This window comes from Pollachius pollachius (assembly GCF_949987615.1).
Source record: "Pollachius pollachius genome assembly, chromosome: 7".
Lineage (NCBI taxonomy): Eukaryota > Metazoa > Chordata > Actinopteri > Gadiformes > Gadidae > Pollachius > Pollachius pollachius.
The window spans coordinates 2,012,377-2,033,670 of NC_136940.1; the positions used below are offsets into that span (position 1 = coordinate 2,012,377).

Consider the following 21,294-nt stretch of genomic DNA (forward strand, 5'->3'; position numbering starts at 1 on the left):
GCTCAGGGATCAAACCAACAACCGTCCAGTTGATAGATGATCCTCCTCGTGTTCCTCTTCCTCTTCCTCTGATAACCCATCCGGTTCCTCTCCGGTTTCTCTGTAATCCTGAATTAATGAACCCCGTCCTATCTCAACTAACCCTTCGCCCGAGGCCTCCAGGCTGTGCGCTGACTCCGTTCCTCTCCTCCAGACGTGGACGAGTGCTCCTCTGGGCCCTGCCAGAACGGGGGCACCTGCCTGGACCGCGTCAACGGGGTTTCCTGCACCTGCCCCCAGGGGTTCAGCGGCCCGCTCTGTGAGACAGGTAGCTGCGGGGAGACCCCCTCCTTCACCTCAATCACCTTCATCACCACAACCAATCAACACAGTTTAGACCAATCACCAGAACCAATCAGCACCGTTTACACCCGAGCTCCCAAACAGTTAAACTGTTTGTACTGCAGCTATGAAGGAACTTTGTTTTCCTGACTCCTCTGGAATTTCTGAGGCCTACTCCAATTTAGATTGGCTGCCATGATTGTTCACTTTGGATGAAAACTTATATACGTGTGTGTGTGTGTGTGTGTGCGCGTGCGTATGTGTTTGTTTGTGTGTGTGTGTCTGTGTGTGTGTCTGTGTGTTGCAGACGTGGACGAATGCGGGGACACACCGTGCCGTAACGGGGGTGTGTGCGTCCAGGGCGTCGGCTCCTTCAGCTGCACGTGCACGCCAGGCTTCACGGGCACGCTGTGTGAGACAGGTGAGCCGGGGTCACAGAGGTCGCGCCGGGGTCACTGGGGTCGCGGGTGGGAAGGGCGGGATTTCTACCGGTTTCAAGATCGAAACTTATGACCTTAAGACCACATCCTCCACGCCATGCCCGTCGCTTTTGAAAAAACCTTTCTCAAGTTCATCCATGCTGAAATTGATTGCTGTGTTTTCGTAACCTGAGAACGAGTCCTTTATATCAGCATTGGGAGGGGGTCCTTTTTGACGGAGGGCGCCATGTTTCTACGGTAGCCCAGAACGGACATTCAGCCTCAGATTCATGTTTTTAATATTTTATAACAATCCCTATTTCTTTTGTAAATTGTGACTGATGGTTTGACAGACTTAATGACTCAATGCAATTTCTAGCTCTATACACACTGTGCCTCTAAACTGCTCACAGGTGTCTGGATAATGTCACACTCATACGTCACGTCAAATAAGGTTTTCCCGTCCATCCAGCGACGCCGGACACTCATATTGATCCTCTTCGGAGGGCCTCTTCTGGAATGTCTGCTTCCGGTGGTTAGGAATTCATTTTTAGTGAAGACAGAAAAGGGCAAATCTATGAGTTTGGCAACAGATCTGCATCAGTGTAGACGTATCCTCCTCTCTGCAGCAGAGGGTCGTAACCTTCTTAGTTCCACTCTGGACAGATGAGAGGTAATCCCCGCAGGGCTGTGACCTGAACATCAGCACGGTTCTGTCACAGAAGACCCAGCGTAATGAGAAGGTATCGCTACGGAAACTAAACGCAGAGATCATGTCCTGCCGAATCACCAAAGACGTTTCATTTATGTTTGGTTTGTTGATGAAACGCAAACCTTTTGGGGAATTTAATTATGGGGCTCCTGTCGGGTTCAGGGTGCTGTTATTCTACAAGGGCCGCCGGATTACATTTTAATAACAGACACCTGGTTCTGTGAAACCGGGCCGGCCCGGGGGAAGTGCAGCCGCTAATCCAGCTCAGTGTCTCCTAACCCCATCACACACTCATTCACACATGCACACACTCAGACACACACACAGTCACTATCACACAAAGAGTCAGACACACTCAAACACACTCAGACACACACACACACCTACACATAGACACACACACACACACTCAGACACACACACACACGCACACACAGTCACTGTCACACACAGACTCAGACACACTCTAACACACTCAGAAACATACACACACACACATACACAGACACACACACACCAAGGTTTGCTCTCCCTGGGCTGGAGGCTCCATGGTCTGAACCCAAAGCTTCGGGCCCTCTGAGGTTCTGAGCGTGCCCTGACTCTGTCTCCATGGCGTCCGGCTGCAGATGTGGACGAGTGCGCGTCGCAGCCGTGTCTGAACGGAGGGGAGTGCCTGGACCGGGTGGCGGCCTTCGCCTGCGTCTGCCCCCTGCTCTTCACCGGGCACCGCTGTGAGACAGGTGACCTCTAACCTTCCGTCAGGAACCACACGCTCAGCCGACACACACCGGTACTGCCGGGTCGTTCAGCGCCCGCCCCTGTCCACTCAGACACAGGGTCAGGAGGAGGTCTCTGAGGGGCAGGGAGCAGAGCCCAGGGCGATGGGCACATTGGGGTTTGAACCAACAGCCTTTCAGCTGGGGTTCCAACGCAAACGGAGGTTGAGGAAACACAGTGTTAAAGTACAGAAAGGGCAAATGTGAAAGAAAAACATACGGGTCATTTGTACCGTATCCCTTCTAAGGAGAGAGATGTGAATGGGATATTATTGAGGACATTACTGTTGAGGAAAACCACATCGGATCTGTTCTCAGAAACCCTGCATTTCCCTCTCGGTTCAGCCCGGTGATAAAACGTTGTCTTCACCGAGGCAGGAACGCTAGGAATGCTGACCGGTGGCTCCGAGAGAGAGGGAGGATCGGGGGAACAAAGCCCGAAAAGTGTTGAGCTCGACGCGTTTTATTGGCCTTTTACGACATCCTATTTCCTTAGCGGCGCCGCGAGTGGCAGTGTGAAACCACACGATAGCTTCCGCCGCGCGCGGCCAACTCAAACAGGATGCGCCGCGGGATTCACTCCATTTGGAGAGACGGTTTGAGGATTCCAAAGCCAGAGGACTGGGCTAGAGGACCCAGCGGTGGTGTCAGCGCTGTGATTGGTCGGAGGGTTGTCAGAGCCCGCCCACTCTGTATAGCGTTAGAAGGGGAAAAGTCAGTTCAGGTAATAAAGTCAAAAGAAAAAAGGTTTTATAGTGCTCTTTTCTGATTCAAATCGTTGTTAACACTTTATAATAAGGAGTACGTTCAAGAGACATTAATTAACATTAGTTAATGCAACAGTAAATAACCATTGATTAACAGTTTATTAAGAGTTAACTGACGGTCTATAACCATAACTTGTAAAGGGTGTACCTTTATTATGAAGTGGCTCCAAATGCTTCTCAGTGGTCGTCCCCTGAAGGAAGCCTCTCTCTCCGCAGCTAAGATGGAGGCCTGAGATGTGGCCCTCTAAATGACTCTTCCTCTCCCTCCTCAGAGATCCTCGTCGACCAGGTCAACTCAACACAGGCTGACAATCAAACAGGTACGGCGGGCTGTTGGTTCTCGTACACGAGGCTCATGGGGTCAGAAGGGGAATTATATAGACTCTGTCTTGGTCTGTGGGTTGGTCTTGGTCAGTGCTGAGCAGAGGTGGCTCGGGGAAACATGTCCGTGTGTTTGGGGGTCGGTCCATGTTCCAGTTAGTTCCGGTCCTGACCTGCCTGTTCCTCCCTCCGGTTCCCCCCCCTCCAGAGGCGTGTGCCGGAGAAGATTGTGGGAAGCGTCAGACCTGTGATCAGACCCGTCAGGGAGCGGTCAATTGCAGCTGCAGCCCGGGCTTCTACGGAGACAGCTGTGAAGGTACGCCCCCCCCCGGCCTGTTCCCCCCTCCCCCGGTCCTGTACGGCCCCTCAGGTGGTGTGAGGGGGCGTGGCCAGGGGGAGAGCATCACCCCCCCCCCCCTATAGTACCTAACCCTCTTTTGTAGATGCGTGTGTAACAGTGTGTGTATAAGATGTGTGTCTGTGTGACACTGTGTGTAACAGTGTGTGTATAGAGGTGTGTGTTACAGTGTGTGCAGCAGTGTGTGTGTGTGTGTGTGGAGGATCAGGGAGCGTGTCTCTGACCCCCAGCTGTGTGCGGTGCTATGTGGTGGTAATCACCGCCACACCCTCGCCTGCTGTGGCACCAGGTCCAGGCCGTGAAGAACTCTTAACCAGTGGCTAGTCGGCGGTTAACGGGCGGTTAACGAGCGGTTAACGAGCCCTCCACCCAGAGGAAGCGCCCGTCTAGACTCTGAAGGCCGTCTTTACGAGTGGATGCGGGCGATCGGTATGCAGGTTGTTCCTTCAGAAAGAGAGAGAGAGAGAGAGACAGAGAGAGAGAGACAGAGAGAGGGAGAGCGAGAGAGAGAGACAGAGAGAGAGAGAGAGAAAGAGAGGGGGAGAGAGAGAGAGAGGGAGGGAGAGAGACAGAGAGAGTGAGGGAGGGAGAGAGAGAGAGAGAGAGAGAGAGAGAGAGAGGGAGAGAGAGAGAGAGAGGGAGAGAGAGGTTGCAGGAGCGATCAGCCACACTCTGCCCTGGCCGTCAGCCACACCGCTGTGCTCCTCTCAGCTGCTCCAGCGCGGCCGCAGGGAAATATGTCCATCAGGGCCAAACCAGGACCCACCTGCCACTGCTCATGAGCTCCAGGCGGTGGTACGCCATTCAGGCCTTTAGCAGACGCCTTCATCCAGAGAGAGAGATGAGGAGAGAGAGAGAGAGGGATGAGAGAGAGAGAGAGGGATGAGAGAGAGAGAGGGAGAGAGGGATGAGAGAGAGAGAGAGAGAGGGGGGGGGGGGGGAGAGAGGGATGAGAGAGAGAGAGAGAGGGATGAGAGAGAGAGAGAGAGAGGAGAGAGAGAGAGAGGGATGAAGAGAGAGATAGAGGCATAGACAGATCTCCCCGATCTCGTTGGATCTGTTTCCCTGGCCCTGCTCTCTGAGCTCTAGTAACCATCAGGGTTCACGGAGACGCTCCTAAATCTCCCAAATTCCTTCCTGCCGGCTCACTTGGACCAGCCAGTGGAAAAAGGAGTCGGGGTCTCCCGGGAGGAGACACAGGGGCCGCCTAATCAGGGGCCCCCGGATCAAAGGCCCCGCGCTGCGCAGGTGGCCAATGAAAGCGCCTGTCGCAGATTAACCCTCCATTAACCGGCCCCGGGGTCATGTGTTTGGATCCCCAAACGGGCTCCATATCATCCCAAAAATAATAGCATCCTCCTCCGCGCCGCGGGCCCCGGGGACTTCAAAGAGGAGTCATTTAGCAGCGCTACGCCGCCGCCGCCGTTAGCTTTGATCCACCGCCGCAATTAGAAAGCAACCGGGAAATACAAACATTCTCCGGGATGGAGAGCGGGCGGATCCGGAATGTGCTGAGAGTCAGGAAATTAAGTGTGATCGAGAGCGGATGTAGCGCGCGAGCTAGGAGCTCTCTGAAGTAGGATCTGCCGAGAGCCAGCGGACCTAGCATGTGCTAAGAGCTAGCTGATGAAGCATGTGCTAAGAGCTAGCTGACAAAGTATGTGCTAGGAACTAGTTGATAGCGGAGATAGCATGAGATATAAGCTAGCGGATGTAGCGCTTAGAGCTAGCTGATGTTGTGTACAATAAGAGCTAGCTGATGTATCATGTGCTGAGAGCTAGCGGATGTAGCGCTTAGAGCTAGCGGATGGGTTACGGGACGTGGGAGGACAGGGCTTACAGTAAATCACAGGAAGGAGCCAATAAGGAATCAACAACACATGAGTGGGTTATTTCATCACAGCCTTGTTAGCCTTTAGTGTCGTGAAGTTCTGCTCTGGGCCTGTTTGTTGTGTGTCTTACATTTCCTTTCTCCCTCTTTCTGGCATGGAAAATAAACACTCATACTGCCAAAGCAGTTGCTCTCTCTCACACACGCATGCAAACGCTCGCAAGCACACACGCACGCACGCGCACAGACACACGTGCACGCATGCACGCAAACACACACACGCACACACACAAAGATGAAAAACATATCTGGTAAAGTTCTGTGAAAGTCACAGATCACATAAGATATGAAATACTTTTTATGTGCAACACCCAACCATTACACATGTGATAATGATGAGAGGATGAGGGGATGATGATGGTGATGATGATGATGATGATGATGACGATGACGATGATGACCTTGTGTTTCAGAGGAGTGTCTGTGTCAGAACGGAGGCGTCTGTGTGGACCTCAACGGGACGTGTGAATGCTCTTCAGGGTTCACTGGACTTTACTGTCAGTTTGGTGGGTCCGCTCTTCCCCTAGCCTAGCATGTAGCATCTCTCTCTCTCTCTGTCCCCCCCCCCCTCTCTCGCTCTCTCTCTCTCTCTCTCTGTCCCCCCCTCTCTCTCTTTCTCTCGTTCTCTCTCTGTCTCTCTATCTCTCTCTCTCTCTCTCTCTCGTTCTCTCTCTGTCTCTCTATCTCTCGCTCTGTCCCCCTCTCTCTCTCTGTCCTTCGCCCTCTCTCTCTCTCTCTCTTGCTCTCTCTCTCTCTGTCCCCCCCTCTCTCTCTCTGTCCCCCCCCTCTCTCTCTCTGTCCCCCTCTCTCTCTCTGTCCCCCCCCCTCTCTCTCTCTCTCTCTCCCTCTCCCTCTCCCCCCTCTCTCTCTGCCCCCCCCTCTCTCTCTCTCCCTCTCCCCCCCTCTCTCCCTCTCTCCCCCCCTCTTTCTCCCCTCCTCCCCTCCCCCCCCTCTCTCCTCCCCCCCTTTCTCTCTCTCCCTCTCCCCCCTCTCTCCCCCCCCTCTCTCCCTCTCTCCCCCCCTCTTTCTCCCCTCCTACCCTCCCCCCCTCTCTCCTCCCCCCCTTTCTCTCTCTCCCTCTCTCCCCCCCCCCCCTCTTTCTCCCCTCCTCCCCTCCCCCCCCCCCCCCTCTCTCCCCGCCCTCCCCCCTCTCACCCTGTGTGTCCTGCGTTCCCCAGAGGTGACCAAGACTCCCTGCAGTAACAACCGGCCGTGCCCCGACGGGGGTCCGTGTCTGGAGTACGGGGGGGCGTACCTCTGCACCTGTCAGACCAGCGGGGGTGAGCTGGACCCGAAGGACATCTACTCCTATGGTAAGACCCAGAAACACCCCCCAGCCCCGGGGACCCCTCCGGCACACGCAGGGTACCCGCTGGAGGAGGTACTACTACATTCAGGGCGTTCAGCAGGCGCTTTTACACAAAGCGATTTACAGTAAGTCCATTCGTCAGAAGAAGGAGAAACAACAATATATCTCTGTCAGTACAGCGAGGACGTTTATAGAACCAAGTGCCGAGCACTAACCATCACTAGGTTAACCCATTCCCCGTACACCACAAGGATAGCTAGGGTAAGACAATGCTAAGTACTTTTTTTAATCGCCAGGACGTACGACATACAATAAGTGCGTAAGAGGGGTGAGGGGGTCTGACCTCCTACCTTAACCATCCCATAAGGGTCTTGGCCCTCATGCTAACTGCAGGAAACAAACGTTATTGCTTAAATAGGACTGATGTCATTGTTTGAATCATCGAAACTTTGTTCTGCTTCTTGGCCGCAAGAGCGGCTTGTTTATTTCCAGAACAGTTTCTGGAAACTTGAGCGTAACGATGAATGATTCTTATTTTAACTGAGTTAAGACCCGGAGTCGTCCAGTAGTTTTGCCGAGTTGCGTAACATTGAGGCGCCGTTTGTTTGTAGCGGTGTCACGGCCTCTTCCCATTGGCCATCCAATGGGACACAGTCAAGTGTCGCTGTGTGTTCTTCAGTACAGCCCCGCTCCGTCTGCGACTCCTCCCCCTGTATGAACGGAGGCTACTGCTACGAGCGCCACGGCGGCTACTCCTGCGACTGCAAGCACGGCTACTTGGGGAAGCACTGCGAGAAAGGTACGACGCCGAGCTAACGTTCAGGGTACGCCGTGTCGATGGGCGCACTCTGGTGATCGACGCGGATGCGGTCAGGTGTGCACCGACACGTGCACGGAGAATTTGTCTAAACCATGAAAAGTTGTGTTATTAATTATTTCTTTGGTTAGATGTTGATCTGGGTAGACGGTCGTCGGGTTAGGTTCTGTTATGCATCGGTCAGGTTAGGTGTGACGATGGTGATGGTGTTAACACCTGGCTCTCTGCTGGTGCCCCCCCCCCCCCCCCCCCCCCCCCAGTCCGGATAAACACCTGCGCCTCGGGCCCCTGTCGGAACGGAGGGTCCTGCAAGGAGGAGGCGGGCAGCTACCACTGCGTGTGTCCCTACCGTTTCACCGGGAGGCACTGTGAAGTGGGTAGGTACCCCATCACCACCCCCGGCTGGGTGTCAGCCGGTAAACGAGGTGTGTTAGACCCAAGGAGAGGTTCTCTGGGTGTACATCTGAGTCTCCTGCTGTTGATGTGACCCTTCCCTGGGATCTCAATCAGACCTGACGCAGTTCTGATCTCCGGCCTCCACGGGGGCTCATTTAGAACATGGGGGGGCCGTAGAGGTGGTCCTGGTGTAGAGGTCAGGACCTGGTCCCCCCCTGCCCCCCTCACGCTCTGGGTTCTGGTCCCCAGGTAAACCGGACCCGTGTGCGTCCAGCCCGTGTCTGAACGGCGGGACGTGTTTCCACTACATCGGCAAGTACAAGTGTGAGTGCACCGACGCCTTCGGAGGACGCCACTGTGAGGCCGGCATGACCCGGCCGCCCGGCCCCAACGCAGGTTAGGACCCCTACCTCTATGCTCACTATCTACTCTGTGCCCCACTATCTACTCTGTACCCCACTATCTACTCTGTACCTCACTATCTACTCTGTACCCCACTATCTACTCTGTACCTCACTATCTACTCTTTACCCCACTATCTACTCTGTACCTCACTATCTACTCTGTTCCCCACTGTCTACTCTGTACCTCACTATCTACTCTTTACCCCACTATCTACTCTGTGCCCCACTATCTACTCTGTACCCCACTATCTACTCTGTACCTCACTATCTACTCTGTACCCCACTATCTACTCTGTACCTCACTATCTACTCTTTACCCCACTATCTACTCTGTACCTCACTATCTACTCTGTTCCCCACTGTCTACTCTGTACCTCACTATCTACTCTTTACCCCACTATCTACTCTGTACCTCACTATCTACTCTGTTCCCCACTGTCTACTCTGTACCTCACTATCTACTCTTTACCCCACTATCTACTCTGTACCTCACTATCTACTCTTTACCCCACTATCTACTCTGTTCCCCACTATCTACTCTGTACCTCACTATCTACTCTGTTCCCCACTATCTACTCTGTACCTCACTATCTACTCTGTTCCCCACTATCTACTCTGTACCTCACTATCTACTCTTTACCCCACTATCTACTCTGTACCCCACTATCTACTCTGTACCTCTTTATCTACAATGTACCTCACTATCTAATCTGTACGTCTTTATCTTCTCTGTTCTTCACTATCTACAATGTACCTCATTCTTCTTTAGTTAATCAGGTCAGGACCCTTACCTCCACTCATAACCTCACCTCTACTCTGTACCTCATTACCTACCCCGTACCTCTTTATTCAGTAGTTGGGCGGATCAGGACTCTTTCCTCTACTCATTATCCGTCTGTACCTCTTTATTCACTAGTTATTCAGCAGACTCTTGCCTTATTCCCAAGTTAATCAGATCAATGTCATTAAAGAGCAGGTAGGTAGGGTTCAGGGGTCTCCTAGCTGTAGGATAGGTGTGTACGTGCATATACGTCCTCCTGACCCCGAGGTGTTCCGGTGTGTTCCAGGGCCGGGCTGCGGTCCGCCCCCCCAGGTGGTCCACGCCGAGGTGCAGTTCTCGTCCACGGCGCCGGGCGCGGTGGCGCAGTACGTGTGCCGGCCCGGCTTCACCGCTGTGCCCCGGACCACGCGCACCCTCTGCGGGGTCAGCGGCACCTGGAGCCTTCCCCCCGCCTGCCAGGGTACGGCTGGACCGCTGGGCTCCCAGGATGCATCACTCTCCCCCAGACACCAGCGTTAACTGAACCAAACCATTCCCACGATGCATCACTCTCCCCTGACCCCGACATTAACCGCACCGAGCTATACCGATGATGCATCACTTACCTCTGACTGCGCAATAACCACACCGGACAATTCCCATTATGCATCACTCCCGCCCAGACCCCGACAATAACCAAACCGAACCATTCCCATGATGCATCACTCTGCCCTAGTCCGCAACCTTAACCGCAACGAAGCATTTCCTGAACTTGACCAGTGCAAAACACCTACCCTTAAATATGTGAAAATGGGAGAATATCTTAACTTAACTAGTCATATTTGGATAACCACAATCACCGAATGAGTTCCACTCCGACACAGCGGAGGTGTCTTTAAGGGGTTAACAAATTACTCTCGTGGTCCTGACTGTGAACCAGTTGGTTCACACGACGAAACAACCTTAAACTCAGTGTTGTTCCTCTTCATGCGGGAGAACGTCACCCCCTGGTGGCCGTTAACGCTCCGCTCTACACATCGTGCTGATAAATGGTCGTCTGTGGTCCGACAGCTGATCTGAGCTGCTTGTGTTTGTCGCCCTCTAGTGGAGAACCCGTGTGTACTGCAGCCCTGTGGGAACCGCGGCGCCTGCAGGAGCGACCAGCAGGGGAACTACGTCTGCACCTGCAGGGTCGGACACACGGGCAAGGACTGTGACAAAGGTCAGAGGAAAATAACAATGCACATAACAATTCAATAACAATAACATTTTATAAGAATACAAATCTCTGCCCCTTATTCTATGTCATTTAAAGTAGTGAGAAGAATAAAATAATGTATTAGAATGAACAATTATAAGTAAGCTTGAAGTACGCCTATCGTGTCAAAGGTTTGGGCCACTATGGGGACTGTAGGTTGAAGCTTAAGGTGGTGTACTGTAGTTGAAGTTAATGTTTTGGGTGGTGTAGAGTGTCTATAGGTCTTAGGTTAAGGAGGTGTACACTCAAAGGTCCTTCGGTCTCAGCTCTCCCCTCTCTCCCCAGACCTGCTGCCTCCGTCTGGGCTCCACCTGTTGTAGTTTATGTTTAGGTGGTGCAGTGTAGTTTATGTTTAGGTGGTGCAGTGTAGTTTATGTTTAGGTGGTGCAGTGTAGTTTATGTTTAGGTGGTGCAGTGTAGTTTATGTTTAGGTGGTGCAGTGTAGTTTATGTTTAGGTGGTGCATTGTAGTTTATGTTTAGGTGATGCAGTGTAGTTTATGTTTAGGTAGTGCGTTGTAGTTTATGTTTAGGTGATGCAGTGTAGTTTATGTTTAGGTGGTGCATTGTAGTTTATGTTTAGGTGGTGCAGTGTAGTTTATGTTTAGGTGGTGCAGTGTAGTTTATGTTTAGGTGGTGCATTGTAGTTTATGTTTAGGTGGTGCAGTGTAGTTTATGTTTAGGTGGTGCAGTGTAGTTTATGTTTAGGTGGTGCAGTGTAGTTTATGTTTAGGTGGTGCAGTGTAGTTTATGTTTAGGTGGTGCATTGTAGTTTATGTTTAGGTGGTGCAGTGTAGTTTATGTTTAGGTGGTGCATTGTAGTTTATGTTTAGGTGGTGCATTGTAGTTTATGTTTAGGTGGTGCATTGTAGTTTATGTTTAGTTGGTGCAGTGTAGTTTATGTTTAGGTGGTGCATTGTAGTTTATGTTTAGGTGGTGCATTGTAGTTTATGTTTAGGTAGTGCGTTGTAGTTTATGTTTAGGTGATGCAGTGTAGTTTATGTTTAGGTAGTGCGTTGTAGTTTATGTTTAGGTGGTGCATTGTAGTTTATGTTTAGGTGGTGCATTGTAGTTTATGTTTAGGTAGTGCGTTGTAGTTTATGTTTAGGTGATGCAGTGTAGTTTATGTTTAGGTGGTGCATTGTAGTTTATGTTTAGGTGGTGCAGTGTAGTTTATGTTTAGGTGGTGCATTGTAGTTTATGTTTAGGTGGTGCATTGTAGTTTATGTTTAGGTAGTGCGTTGTAGTTTATGTTTAGGTGATGCAGTGTAGTTTATGTTTAGGTAGTGCGTTGTAGTTTATGTTTAGGTGGTGCATTGTAGTTTATGTTTAGGTGGTGCATTGTAGTTTATGTTTAGGTGGTGCAGTGTCTCTGGTTCTCAGCTCCCCTCTCCCCCAGACCTGCTGCCTCCGTCGGGCCTCCACGTGTTGCGGGTGGAGGAGGGCGAGCTGGAGATCCGCTGGGACCAGCCCGACCCCTCCCCCGTCCCGGTCACGGGCTTCGCCATCACCTACGCCCCGCTGGCGGCGGGCGCGGGCGGTGCCGGGCGGGGGGGCCGGCAGACGGACTTCCTGGACCGGCAGCAGAGCAGCCACCTGCTGCAGGGCCTCACCCCCGGGGAGCTCTACAACATCTCCACCTTCTCCATCAAACGCAACGCCAACAGCAACGACATCAGCCAGCCCGCCGTCGCTCTCATACGCACCCGTGAGTCCGCAGCCAGGCTGGGGGTGGGCCAGGCTGGGGTCAGGCCAGGGTGGGGGTGGGCCAGGCTGGGGGTGGGCCAGGCTGGGGGTGGGCCAGGCTGGGGGTGGGCCAGGCTGGGGTCAGGCCAGGGTGGGGTTGGGCCAGGGTGGAGGAGAGAGGGGGGTGGGAGGTGACAGTGATAGTTTGGGAATCAAACCATGTTTTATACCTAGATATGCCTTAGCTATGTTCACCTTTAGGTGTGTTGTGATGATGTAACTTTGATTCCTGCCTCGTCATTAGAATTCCATGGTACAGAATGAGCTGACATGTTAGTAACATCTGATACTAAAGACGAGCTGCAGGACGTTCAGTGTTAAATGTGGTAAAAATATATGGGAGTGAAAGGTTTGGCTGTCATATATGGATGGGGGATAGATGAATGACAGATTGAGGAATGAGTGTTAAACTGTGACAGATGTTAAGCTGTGACAGATGTTAAGCTGTGACAGATGTTAAGCTGTGGCAGATGTTAACCTATGACAGATGTTAAACTGTGGCAGATGTTAACCTGTGACCGATGTTAAACTGACAGATGTTAAGCTGTGACAGATGTTAAGCTGTGACAGATGTTAAGCTGTGACAGATGTTAAACTGTGGCTGATGTTAAACTGTGACAGATGTTAACCTGTGACCGATGTTAAACTGACAGATGTTAAGCTGTGACAGATGTTAAGCTGTGGCAGATGTTAACCTGTGACCGATGTTAAACTGACAGATGTTAAGCTGTGACAGATGTTAAGCTGTGGCAGCTGAATGATCGATGGATGAGTGAGTGAAGAGTTGTTCTTCGTGAGATGGATGTATAAGTGGAGGGTTCATGTCTCCACCGGCTGTGTGCTGCAGGTCCGCGTGCGGTGGAGCAGCTGGCGGTGGTGAACGTCTCGTCCACCGCGGTGTGGCTGAGCTGGCTGGTGCAGGCGTCCCGCCACGCTGCCACCACCCAGCTCCACCTCTCTCTGCTGCCCGCCGGCGGAGGCAGCGCCCGCACCGCCCTGCTCAACGGCAGCGCCACCCAGTTCAGCTTCAGGTCCGCGGCCCGCTGGGACCGTCGTGGGGCCGCTCGGTTATGGGAAAAATCATGTTCACGATTATTTTGGTCAATATTGAAATCACAATTATTCAAACGAACATGTTGTGTTTATTCAGCGTGTCTCTCCCAAAAAAAACTTTGGAACTGAGAACTTTGAAATCTCGCCTTCAAAAAATACACAAAATGGTCAAAAAGAAAATGTTCCAATATTAAATAATATAAAGATATGTATCCAGCTGTTCTGCCCTTTCTATAAAACATAAAATTGAAAAAAGAGAAAAAAACTTTTTTTTTAAATCGAAAAACTCGGTTATGTTAATTTTGTGAACGTTAGGGTTATCGAAATCGCGTCAATCAAAATTCGATTGATCGCCCAGCCCTACAACATTGTCGCTGAAATGTTTTTTCATTCAAAGTAACTTCACATTATCCCGGGGAGGTGTTAGGGGTGAAGGGTGTTCCACTCCCAGCCTAAAGGTACTGGGTTCGATACCCAATGTCCGCAGTCTTCTTGTAAACCACCCGTAATCAGATCCCCTAACCCCTACCTGATCAATAATAACGTTGATTTAAATAATCCCTAAAAATCCCTTAAAAAAAGATTACAAATTAAAAATGATATAACAGATTGTGTGTCAAATCTGAAATAGTAAGTTGACCTTAAACGGTTTTGGTGAAAAGAACCAGAAAGTAACAACTTCCCCTTCATAGGAATATTAAAGAGTCAACTGACAGCAGCCCCATCGTACACAAAGCCCGCCTGTTTTGACCGCTAGTTAACGAGGTCACTTCCTGTCCGCAGCGCGCTGCTTCCTGGCCAGATGTACACGCTGGAGGTGCTGACCCAGAGCGGCGTCCGGGCCGAAGAGTTCCCCTCCACCAGCCGGCCTGCCGGACCCCTGCACATCTGGACCCGTACGTCAACACCTGTCACTCAACATCTGGCCCACGTTGGAGCTACTATTATGGGCTGTGCAGGGTGATAGATGGATGGACGCATGACAGATGGATGAGAGATGGATGGATGAATGAAGGATAGATAGCTGAATTATAGATGGATGAATGATAGGTGGATGGCTGAATGATGGATGAATGGATGATGGATGAATGGATGATGGATGGATGAGAGATGGATGGATGAGAGATGGATGGATGAATGATAAATAGATGGCTGAATTATAGATGGATGAATGATAGGTGGATGGCTGGATGATGGATGGAGGAATGATGTTTGAATGGATGAATGATAGATGAATGATTGATAACAAAGAGCCTAATGCTCTTCTGGTGGAAACATAAAGCGACAGAAGACGCATCCCATCGTCCTCAACTCAACGTCTGTGCCCCCCCCCCCCCCCACACACAGGGCCCCTCCCCCCTCAGAACCTGTCCCTGGCCCAGGTGACGTCCAGCTCCGCCCTCATCACCTGGGACCGCCCCCCCGGCGCCGCGGCGGACGGCTTCGTGGTCAACGTGACGCGGGGGCTGAACACACGCAGCCGCTTCCTGCCCAGCGCGCTGCAGGGGGCCTACACGCTGAGGGAGCTCAGCCCGGGGCAGCACTACCAGCTGACGCTCACCGCCGTCAGGACCCCCGGGGCCGAGACCGTCCACAGCGCCCCCCGCCACCTGGCCTTCAGCACGCGTGAGTGGCCCCGCCCCCAGAGCCCTGATAGGCCGGTCCCAGAGCCCTGATAGGCCCAGAGCCCTGATAGGCCCAGAGCCCTGATAGTCCCAGAGCCCTGATAGGCCCAGAGCCCTGATAGGCCCAGAGCCCTGATAGGCCGGTCCCAGAGCCCTGATAGGCCCAGAGCCCTGATAGGCCCAGAGCCCTGATAGGCCCAGAGCCCTGATAGGCCCAGAGCCTTGATAGGCCCAGAGCCCTGATAGGCCCAGAGCCCTGATAGGCCCAGAGCCCTGATAGGCCCAGAGCCTTGATAGGCCCAGAGCCTTGATAGGCCCAGAGCCCTGATAGGCCCAGAGCCCTGATAGGCCCAGAGCCCTGATAGGCCCAGAGCCCTGATAGGCCCAGAGCCCTGATAGGCCCAGAGCCCTGATAGGCCCAGAGCCTTGATAGGCCGGCCCGGTCGCCGTCAGCCCTCAATCTCAAACCGTTTTTCCACTTTGAATCTTTTGAATGATTGCTGCCCATCAACCATGTTGAATTTATCTTTTATTCTTTGAATCTTTGAATTCAGAACTTTTTACTTAGTTCATCATTGTACTTAAATTGCCAAATGAATAGCTAATTTATTTTTGCTTTAAAAGCTGTACCTATCCATCGACCCGTTCGTTAACCATCCATTATTCAGAATGCTAAAGTTGATTTGTTTGTTTAAAGCATGTAGTTGTATTTTAAGACTAGTAAGAGCGTCACCCTCTCTGAGCAGGAGGATGTAGTTCCCTCTGAGCGCCAGCAGGGGTCAGTATTAACCGCTCTAACTAAACCCTTTCCTCCTGTGTTGGGGAACAGTTCCGATGGAGGGGCGGATGGGTAGGAGAGACAGGTTGTCCTCGCTGGGTCACGGGCGCCCCAAGACCCCTCCTCTGGACCGGGGGGGCGGGACCGACACTGAGAACTCTGACGAACACAGGTGGGGGGCCAATCAGGAACCAAACACAAAGCTTTAATTAAAAAGCTACAACAGAGAATGTTGATCTAAATCTGTAAGTCGTTTTGGTAGAAGCCAAATGACTCGATGTTCATGTTCTCTAAATTATATTTAGCATTTACAAACTTTTATCCAAAGTGACTTGCAGCAAATTCTGAGTGTGCAGAGTGTGTGTTTGTCTGTGTGTACCTGTGTGTGACGGTGACGCCTAACATGCTACTAAAGTCCCGGGTTGAACTGCTTCCTGCTCCACTTCCTGTCCTGTAGGTATAAAGAGCTGATCGACCGGAGGGGGAAGATCACAGCCCAGTTCACCAACCTGCCCCGCAAGATCCTCCGTCACCGGACCAGTAAGACCACTACAGATATATATATATACACCATATAGGATGCCTCCATCTCCCAGTAAGAAAGCTCTCTATACATACCATGTGTTATAGGACCAGTGAGACAGCTCTATACATACCACGTGTTATAGTACCAGTGAGACAGCTCTCTACATACCATGTGTTATAGTACCAGTGAGACAGCTCTATACATACCATGTGTTATAGTACCAGTGAGACAGCTCTATACATACCATGTGTTATAGGACCAGTGAGACAGCTCTATACATACCATGTGTTATAGGACCAGTGAGACAGCTCTCTATACCATGTGTTATAGTACCAGTGAGACAGCTCTATACATACCATGTGTTATAGGACCAGTGAGACAGCTCTATACATACCATGTGTTATAGGACCAGTGAGACAGCTCTATACATACCATGTGTTATAGTACCAGTGAGACAGCTCTATACATACCATGTGTTATAGTACCAGTGAGACAGCTCTATACATACCATGTGTTATAGTACCAGTGAGACAGCTCTATACATACCATGTGTTATAGTACCAGTGAGACAGCTCTATACATACCATGTGTTATAGTACCAGTGAGGCAGCTCTATACATACCATGTGTTATAGTACCAGTGAGACAGCTCTGTACATACCATGTGTTATAGTACCAGTGAGACAGCTCTCTACATACCATGTGTTATAGTACCAGTGAGACAGCTCTGTACATACCATGTGTTATAGGACCAGTGAGACAGCTCTGTACATACCATGTGTTATAGTACCAGTGAGACAGCTCTCTACATACCATGTGTTATAGTACCAGTGAGACAGCTCTCTATACCATGTGTTATAGTACCAATGAGACAGCTCTCTATACCATGTGTTATAGTACCAGTGAGACAGCTCTCTCTATACCATGTGTTATAGTACCAGTGAGACAGCTCTCTATACCATGTGTGACCGTACCATCGTTCCCCTGCAGGGCCGGAGCCCCCCGTGCGGTTAGAGCGGATCGAGGAGACGACCAATAAGATCAGCCTGGCGCTGGAGGTCCCGGAGGAGGGCGTGAGGACCCAGCCTGGTAGGTTCAGGGCCAGGAGGGGGCGGGGCCAGGAAGCCACGGCACCTCTGATTGGCCCGTCATCTCTCCGCCTCGGAATTAGACTGAAGTGGGAGGGAGGATAGTGAGGAGGTGGGGGAGTATTAGGAGGTGGGGGGGGGGGAATGTGAGGATAGGGGAGTGTTAGGGGGATGGGGGAGGAGGAGGGGGGGGCGTTAGGAGGAGGGAGGGGGGAGGAGTGTGAGGAGGAGGAGGGGGGAGTGTTAGGAGGAGGAAGGGGGAGTGTTAGGGGGAGGAGGGGGGAGTGTTAGGAGGAGGAGGGGGGGCGTTAGGAGGAGGAGGGGGGAGTGTTAGGAGGAGGAGGGAGTGTTAGGAGGAGGAGGGGGGAGTGTTAGGAGGAGGAGGGGGGAGTGTTAGGAGGAGGAGGGGGGGTGAGTGTTAGGAGGAGGAGGGTGAGTGTTAGGGGGAGGAGGGGGGAGTGTTAGGAGGAGGGGGGGAGTGTTAGGAGGAGGGGGGGGGCGTTAGGAGGAGGGGGGAGTGTTAGGAGGAGGAGGGGGACAGTGTATAGTGGAGTGGTACCAGCCGTAGCCCGGGTCCAGCTCTCTCAGCCAGGCTGAAATGTGAGCACCGTGCCGGGGAGCTGAGGACAGCTGGTGGTGGTGGTGGTGGGGGTGGTGGTGATGATGGAGGTGGTGGTGGTGGAGGTGGAGGTGGTGGTGGAGGTGGTGGTGGTGGTGGTGGTGGTGGGGGTGGTGGTGGTGGTGGTGGTGGTGGTGGAGGTGGAGGTGGTGGTGGAGGTGGTGGTGGTGGAGGTGGTGGTGGTGGTGGTGGTGGTGGGGGTCTGTGACGGTACAGCTGGCTGGGTGGGAAGGCAGTGTGAACTATTAGTAAGGTAATGTTATCATTGATGCATGGAGATGCACATCTCAGCACACACTTGCACGCACACACACACATGCACCACATATACACTAAAACACACACACAGGCAGCTAAAAAATAAACACACATACATGCATATGCTAAACTTAAGTGAATACATTTGGGCCCAGGATTTGAGTGTAGTTAAATTCCCCCCCCCCCCCCCCCCCCCCCAGACCCTCTCGTCATGAGAACCTGCACTGTTTCCTACAGCTTGTGGTTATGACCTCACCCCTTCAGGACGGCCTCCCTGTTACAGCGCTTAGCAACCCCCCCCCCCCCCCGCCTCCTGAGGCATCATGGGAAATGAGCATGAGCCACCGGCCTAGGAAGCTATAGCCATCATGGAGCCGCTGAGCCGGGCACAGCTCGGAGTCGACGGTTCGAAGATCCGCTTCACCGGCTCAGGATAACGGTCTGGGTCCAGGCGAAGGGTTCTGGGTTCGATCCCCACTGTCAGCAGGCTACCTGTACACCTACCTGAGGAAGATGCCCTAAGCCTTACCCGATCCATGTGCCTAATGGCATCAACATCACACAGACTGGGGTCTCCATGCACCAGCAGAGAGACTGGACTGGGGAGTTTAAGGGCTGCCCCCTGCCCCCCATCTCCGAATGTCTCCTCACCTCACGCGTCCCGGTCAAGTTGTTTAGACATTCCTCTCCTGCAGCATTCCTGAGTCCGTAGCCCCCGGCCGAGACCAGCCTCTCCTCCTCTCCTCTGAACCTCGTTAAACCGCCCAGAGTCCCTCACTCACACCCCTTGTATACTAACACACATGTACACAATGAAGTGTGTTTCCCTGTCTCACTGGTGATCTCTCCCTCTGTCTCTCTCTGTCTCCCCACTCCTCTCTCTCACTCTCTCTCTCTCTCTCTGTCTCCCCCCTCCTCTCTCTCTCTCTCTCTCTCTCTCTCTGTCTCCCCCCTCCTCTCTCTCTCTCTCTCTCTCTCCCTCTGTCTCTCTCTGTCTCCCCACTCCTCTCTCTCACTCTCTCTCTCCCTCTGTCTCTCTCTGTCTCCCCACTTCTCTCTCTCTCTCTCTCTGTCTCCCCCCTCCTCTCTCTCTCTCTCTGTCTCCCCCCTCCTCTCTCTCTCTCTGTCTCCCCCCTCCTCTCTCACTCTCTGTCTCCCCCCTCCTCTCTCGCTCTCTCTCTCTCTCTCTCTGTCTCCCCCCTCCTCTCTCGCTCTCTCTCTCTCTCTCTCTGTCTCCCCCCTCCTCTCCGTCTCCCCCAGCTTGCCAGCGGGTGCCTCACCCCTGCACTCGTCTCTTCTCAGAGACGAAGAGTGTCCCGGTCTGGGAGGACGGAGTGTGTCACTACCTGTAAGTCCTCACTTTTTCGTCCAAAGACCTGTGTGTGAGTTCAGTGTCCTCACCAAGCCCCTGAACCTGACTGGTCTCAACCCCCCCCCCCCCCCACAGGTACAAACGGACCTACAAGGTCCAGCAGGACGTCTGCTTCAGGGAGATCTGTGAGCCATCACTGCCCAACAAAACTCGTACGTTTGAGAAAGATCGGCTGTGAATAATCAAGTTTTAACATTACACGGTTTTCTCCAAACAAAAGACAGAAATAGAGTGAAAAATAGGCTTGGATTGTAGTCAAATACATAAATATGTAATAATGTTTATTTCAAGATCGCTCACTATAATATTGACACTAGTATTCTACATTGTATTGACGATTATTCACTGTGCATCGAACCCATGATTGTGTTATGTTTTAACAAGCTGCCTGTGGATTAGATGTCACTCTGTGTTGATGGTTATTTTTCTGTCGATTTTCTTTTATTTCCTCTCTTTCCATCCAGAGTCCTCTGTCCCCGATGAAACAGCTGTCCCTGCTATCGCCGCATAAAGACACGTCCAGGCGTCATTAAGGACAGAAACTACGTCCTCCATTTGAGAAGAAGGTTCAGTTTGTGTTGGTGTTATGTCAGCGCTCGGCCTCCAGAGGGCGCTGTTTGTCAGAGACGGACCAACTCTGACTCTTGGAACAGCGTGTGGCGATGAGGACCCCAAACACGGCAGACCAAGAGGGTTGAAGGCATCAACAGAGATTCAAAGCCAACTATTTTTATTCGTATCGCCCTTTAACACAGTTACGGACTCATAGATTATCAGGGGCCTGCATTAGACCACGCCCACTCCAAGGAAAACTCCCCAAAACCCATTTCGGAAATGAATATCAACGTAGAGAAGGAAAAGGGGAAGGATACCTCCTTCCAGGGATGGTTAGGAGAGGAAGAGGTGTGACTAGGCAGACATGTAACGATGAGAAAAATAATTCAAAATAACCAAGAAGTCAAAGTTTATTCAAATGGTTTCTGGTGTTTCAAAGTAGGATTGGCAGTGCACACTGCGCCCGGCCGCCGTATACCTCACTGACACGCAGCCCACGCTGAACCATAGGAGTTTTCCGGAATATTCCCTCTGGGGATTCCCTCAGGGAAAATTAGCGACAGACAAAAAAATCGATTCCAGTCGATGCAACACTGTACAGGACTGTAAAGTAAAGCACATCCCATAATTCATCCCCCTCCCTCCAAGAGAAAGATGTTCCTCACCAGTTTCTGTGTACATTTGTCTTTTACTCTCTTGCCTTCCTGTGTTTTCTGAGCGAGCGTCTGTTGCTAGCTACTGTGTAAATAGTGTTCATAGGTGTTTTGTAGGTGAATATTTTAATAATAAAATGTAAAACCTACTTTTCTGTGGTTGGTCTGTTCTTGCAGCAGTTGATGAGATATTTCCCATTGTTATGCACCAGCACAACCACTTCACTGCATTGATCATAAACGTGGGTATTCAAGTAGAACTATGGATCGAATCTATTGGTCACATTGTTCAATCGCAATAGATTCAGCCTGATGTCAGACCCATATCGGGTATTATCAAACAGCCTCCATCCCAAGGTACCCATGTTGCGGGCTACAAAGGGGGGTGACATCATCTTAATGCATCAACAGGGTTTAAATGAGAACTTTCTGTGGCCGAATGTTGACCAATAAGAGGCCTTTATTTCGTGAGTGTAACCAGAGTTGGCCCGTCTTATCACATTAGTCAATACAGC

General features: G+C 51.7%; 1 protein-coding gene across 1 annotated transcript in view; it reads left to right on the forward strand.

The window, feature by feature from the left end:
• sned1 (sushi, nidogen and EGF-like domains 1) overlaps window positions 1–20,675 on the forward strand; it is a gene marked incomplete at its 5' end in the record, with an annotated part of 31,264 nt that extends 10,589 nt beyond the window's left edge. Inside the window, 23 exon segments of the mRNA XM_079739289.1 lie at window positions 194–307; window positions 629–742; window positions 2,079–2,192; window positions 3,268–3,315; window positions 3,525–3,632; window positions 5,979–6,071; window positions 6,744–6,878; window positions 7,554–7,673; window positions 7,952–8,068; window positions 8,337–8,483; window positions 9,559–9,732; window positions 10,357–10,473; window positions 11,907–12,215; window positions 13,101–13,284; window positions 14,090–14,202; window positions 14,654–14,932; window positions 15,761–15,881; window positions 16,167–16,249; window positions 17,225–17,323; window positions 18,158–18,189; window positions 19,462–19,547; window positions 19,647–19,723; window positions 20,036–20,675. Of these exon segments, the coding sequence (XP_079595415.1) occupies window positions 194–307; window positions 629–742; window positions 2,079–2,192; window positions 3,268–3,315; window positions 3,525–3,632; window positions 5,979–6,071; window positions 6,744–6,878; window positions 7,554–7,673; window positions 7,952–8,068; window positions 8,337–8,483; window positions 9,559–9,732; window positions 10,357–10,473; window positions 11,907–12,215; window positions 13,101–13,284; window positions 14,090–14,202; window positions 14,654–14,932; window positions 15,761–15,881; window positions 16,167–16,249; window positions 17,225–17,323; window positions 18,158–18,189; window positions 19,462–19,547; window positions 19,647–19,723; window positions 20,036–20,082 (2,831 nt within the window). The 3' untranslated portion in view covers window positions 20,083–20,675.
• Between the last annotated feature and the right edge of the window lie 619 nt (window positions 20,676–21,294).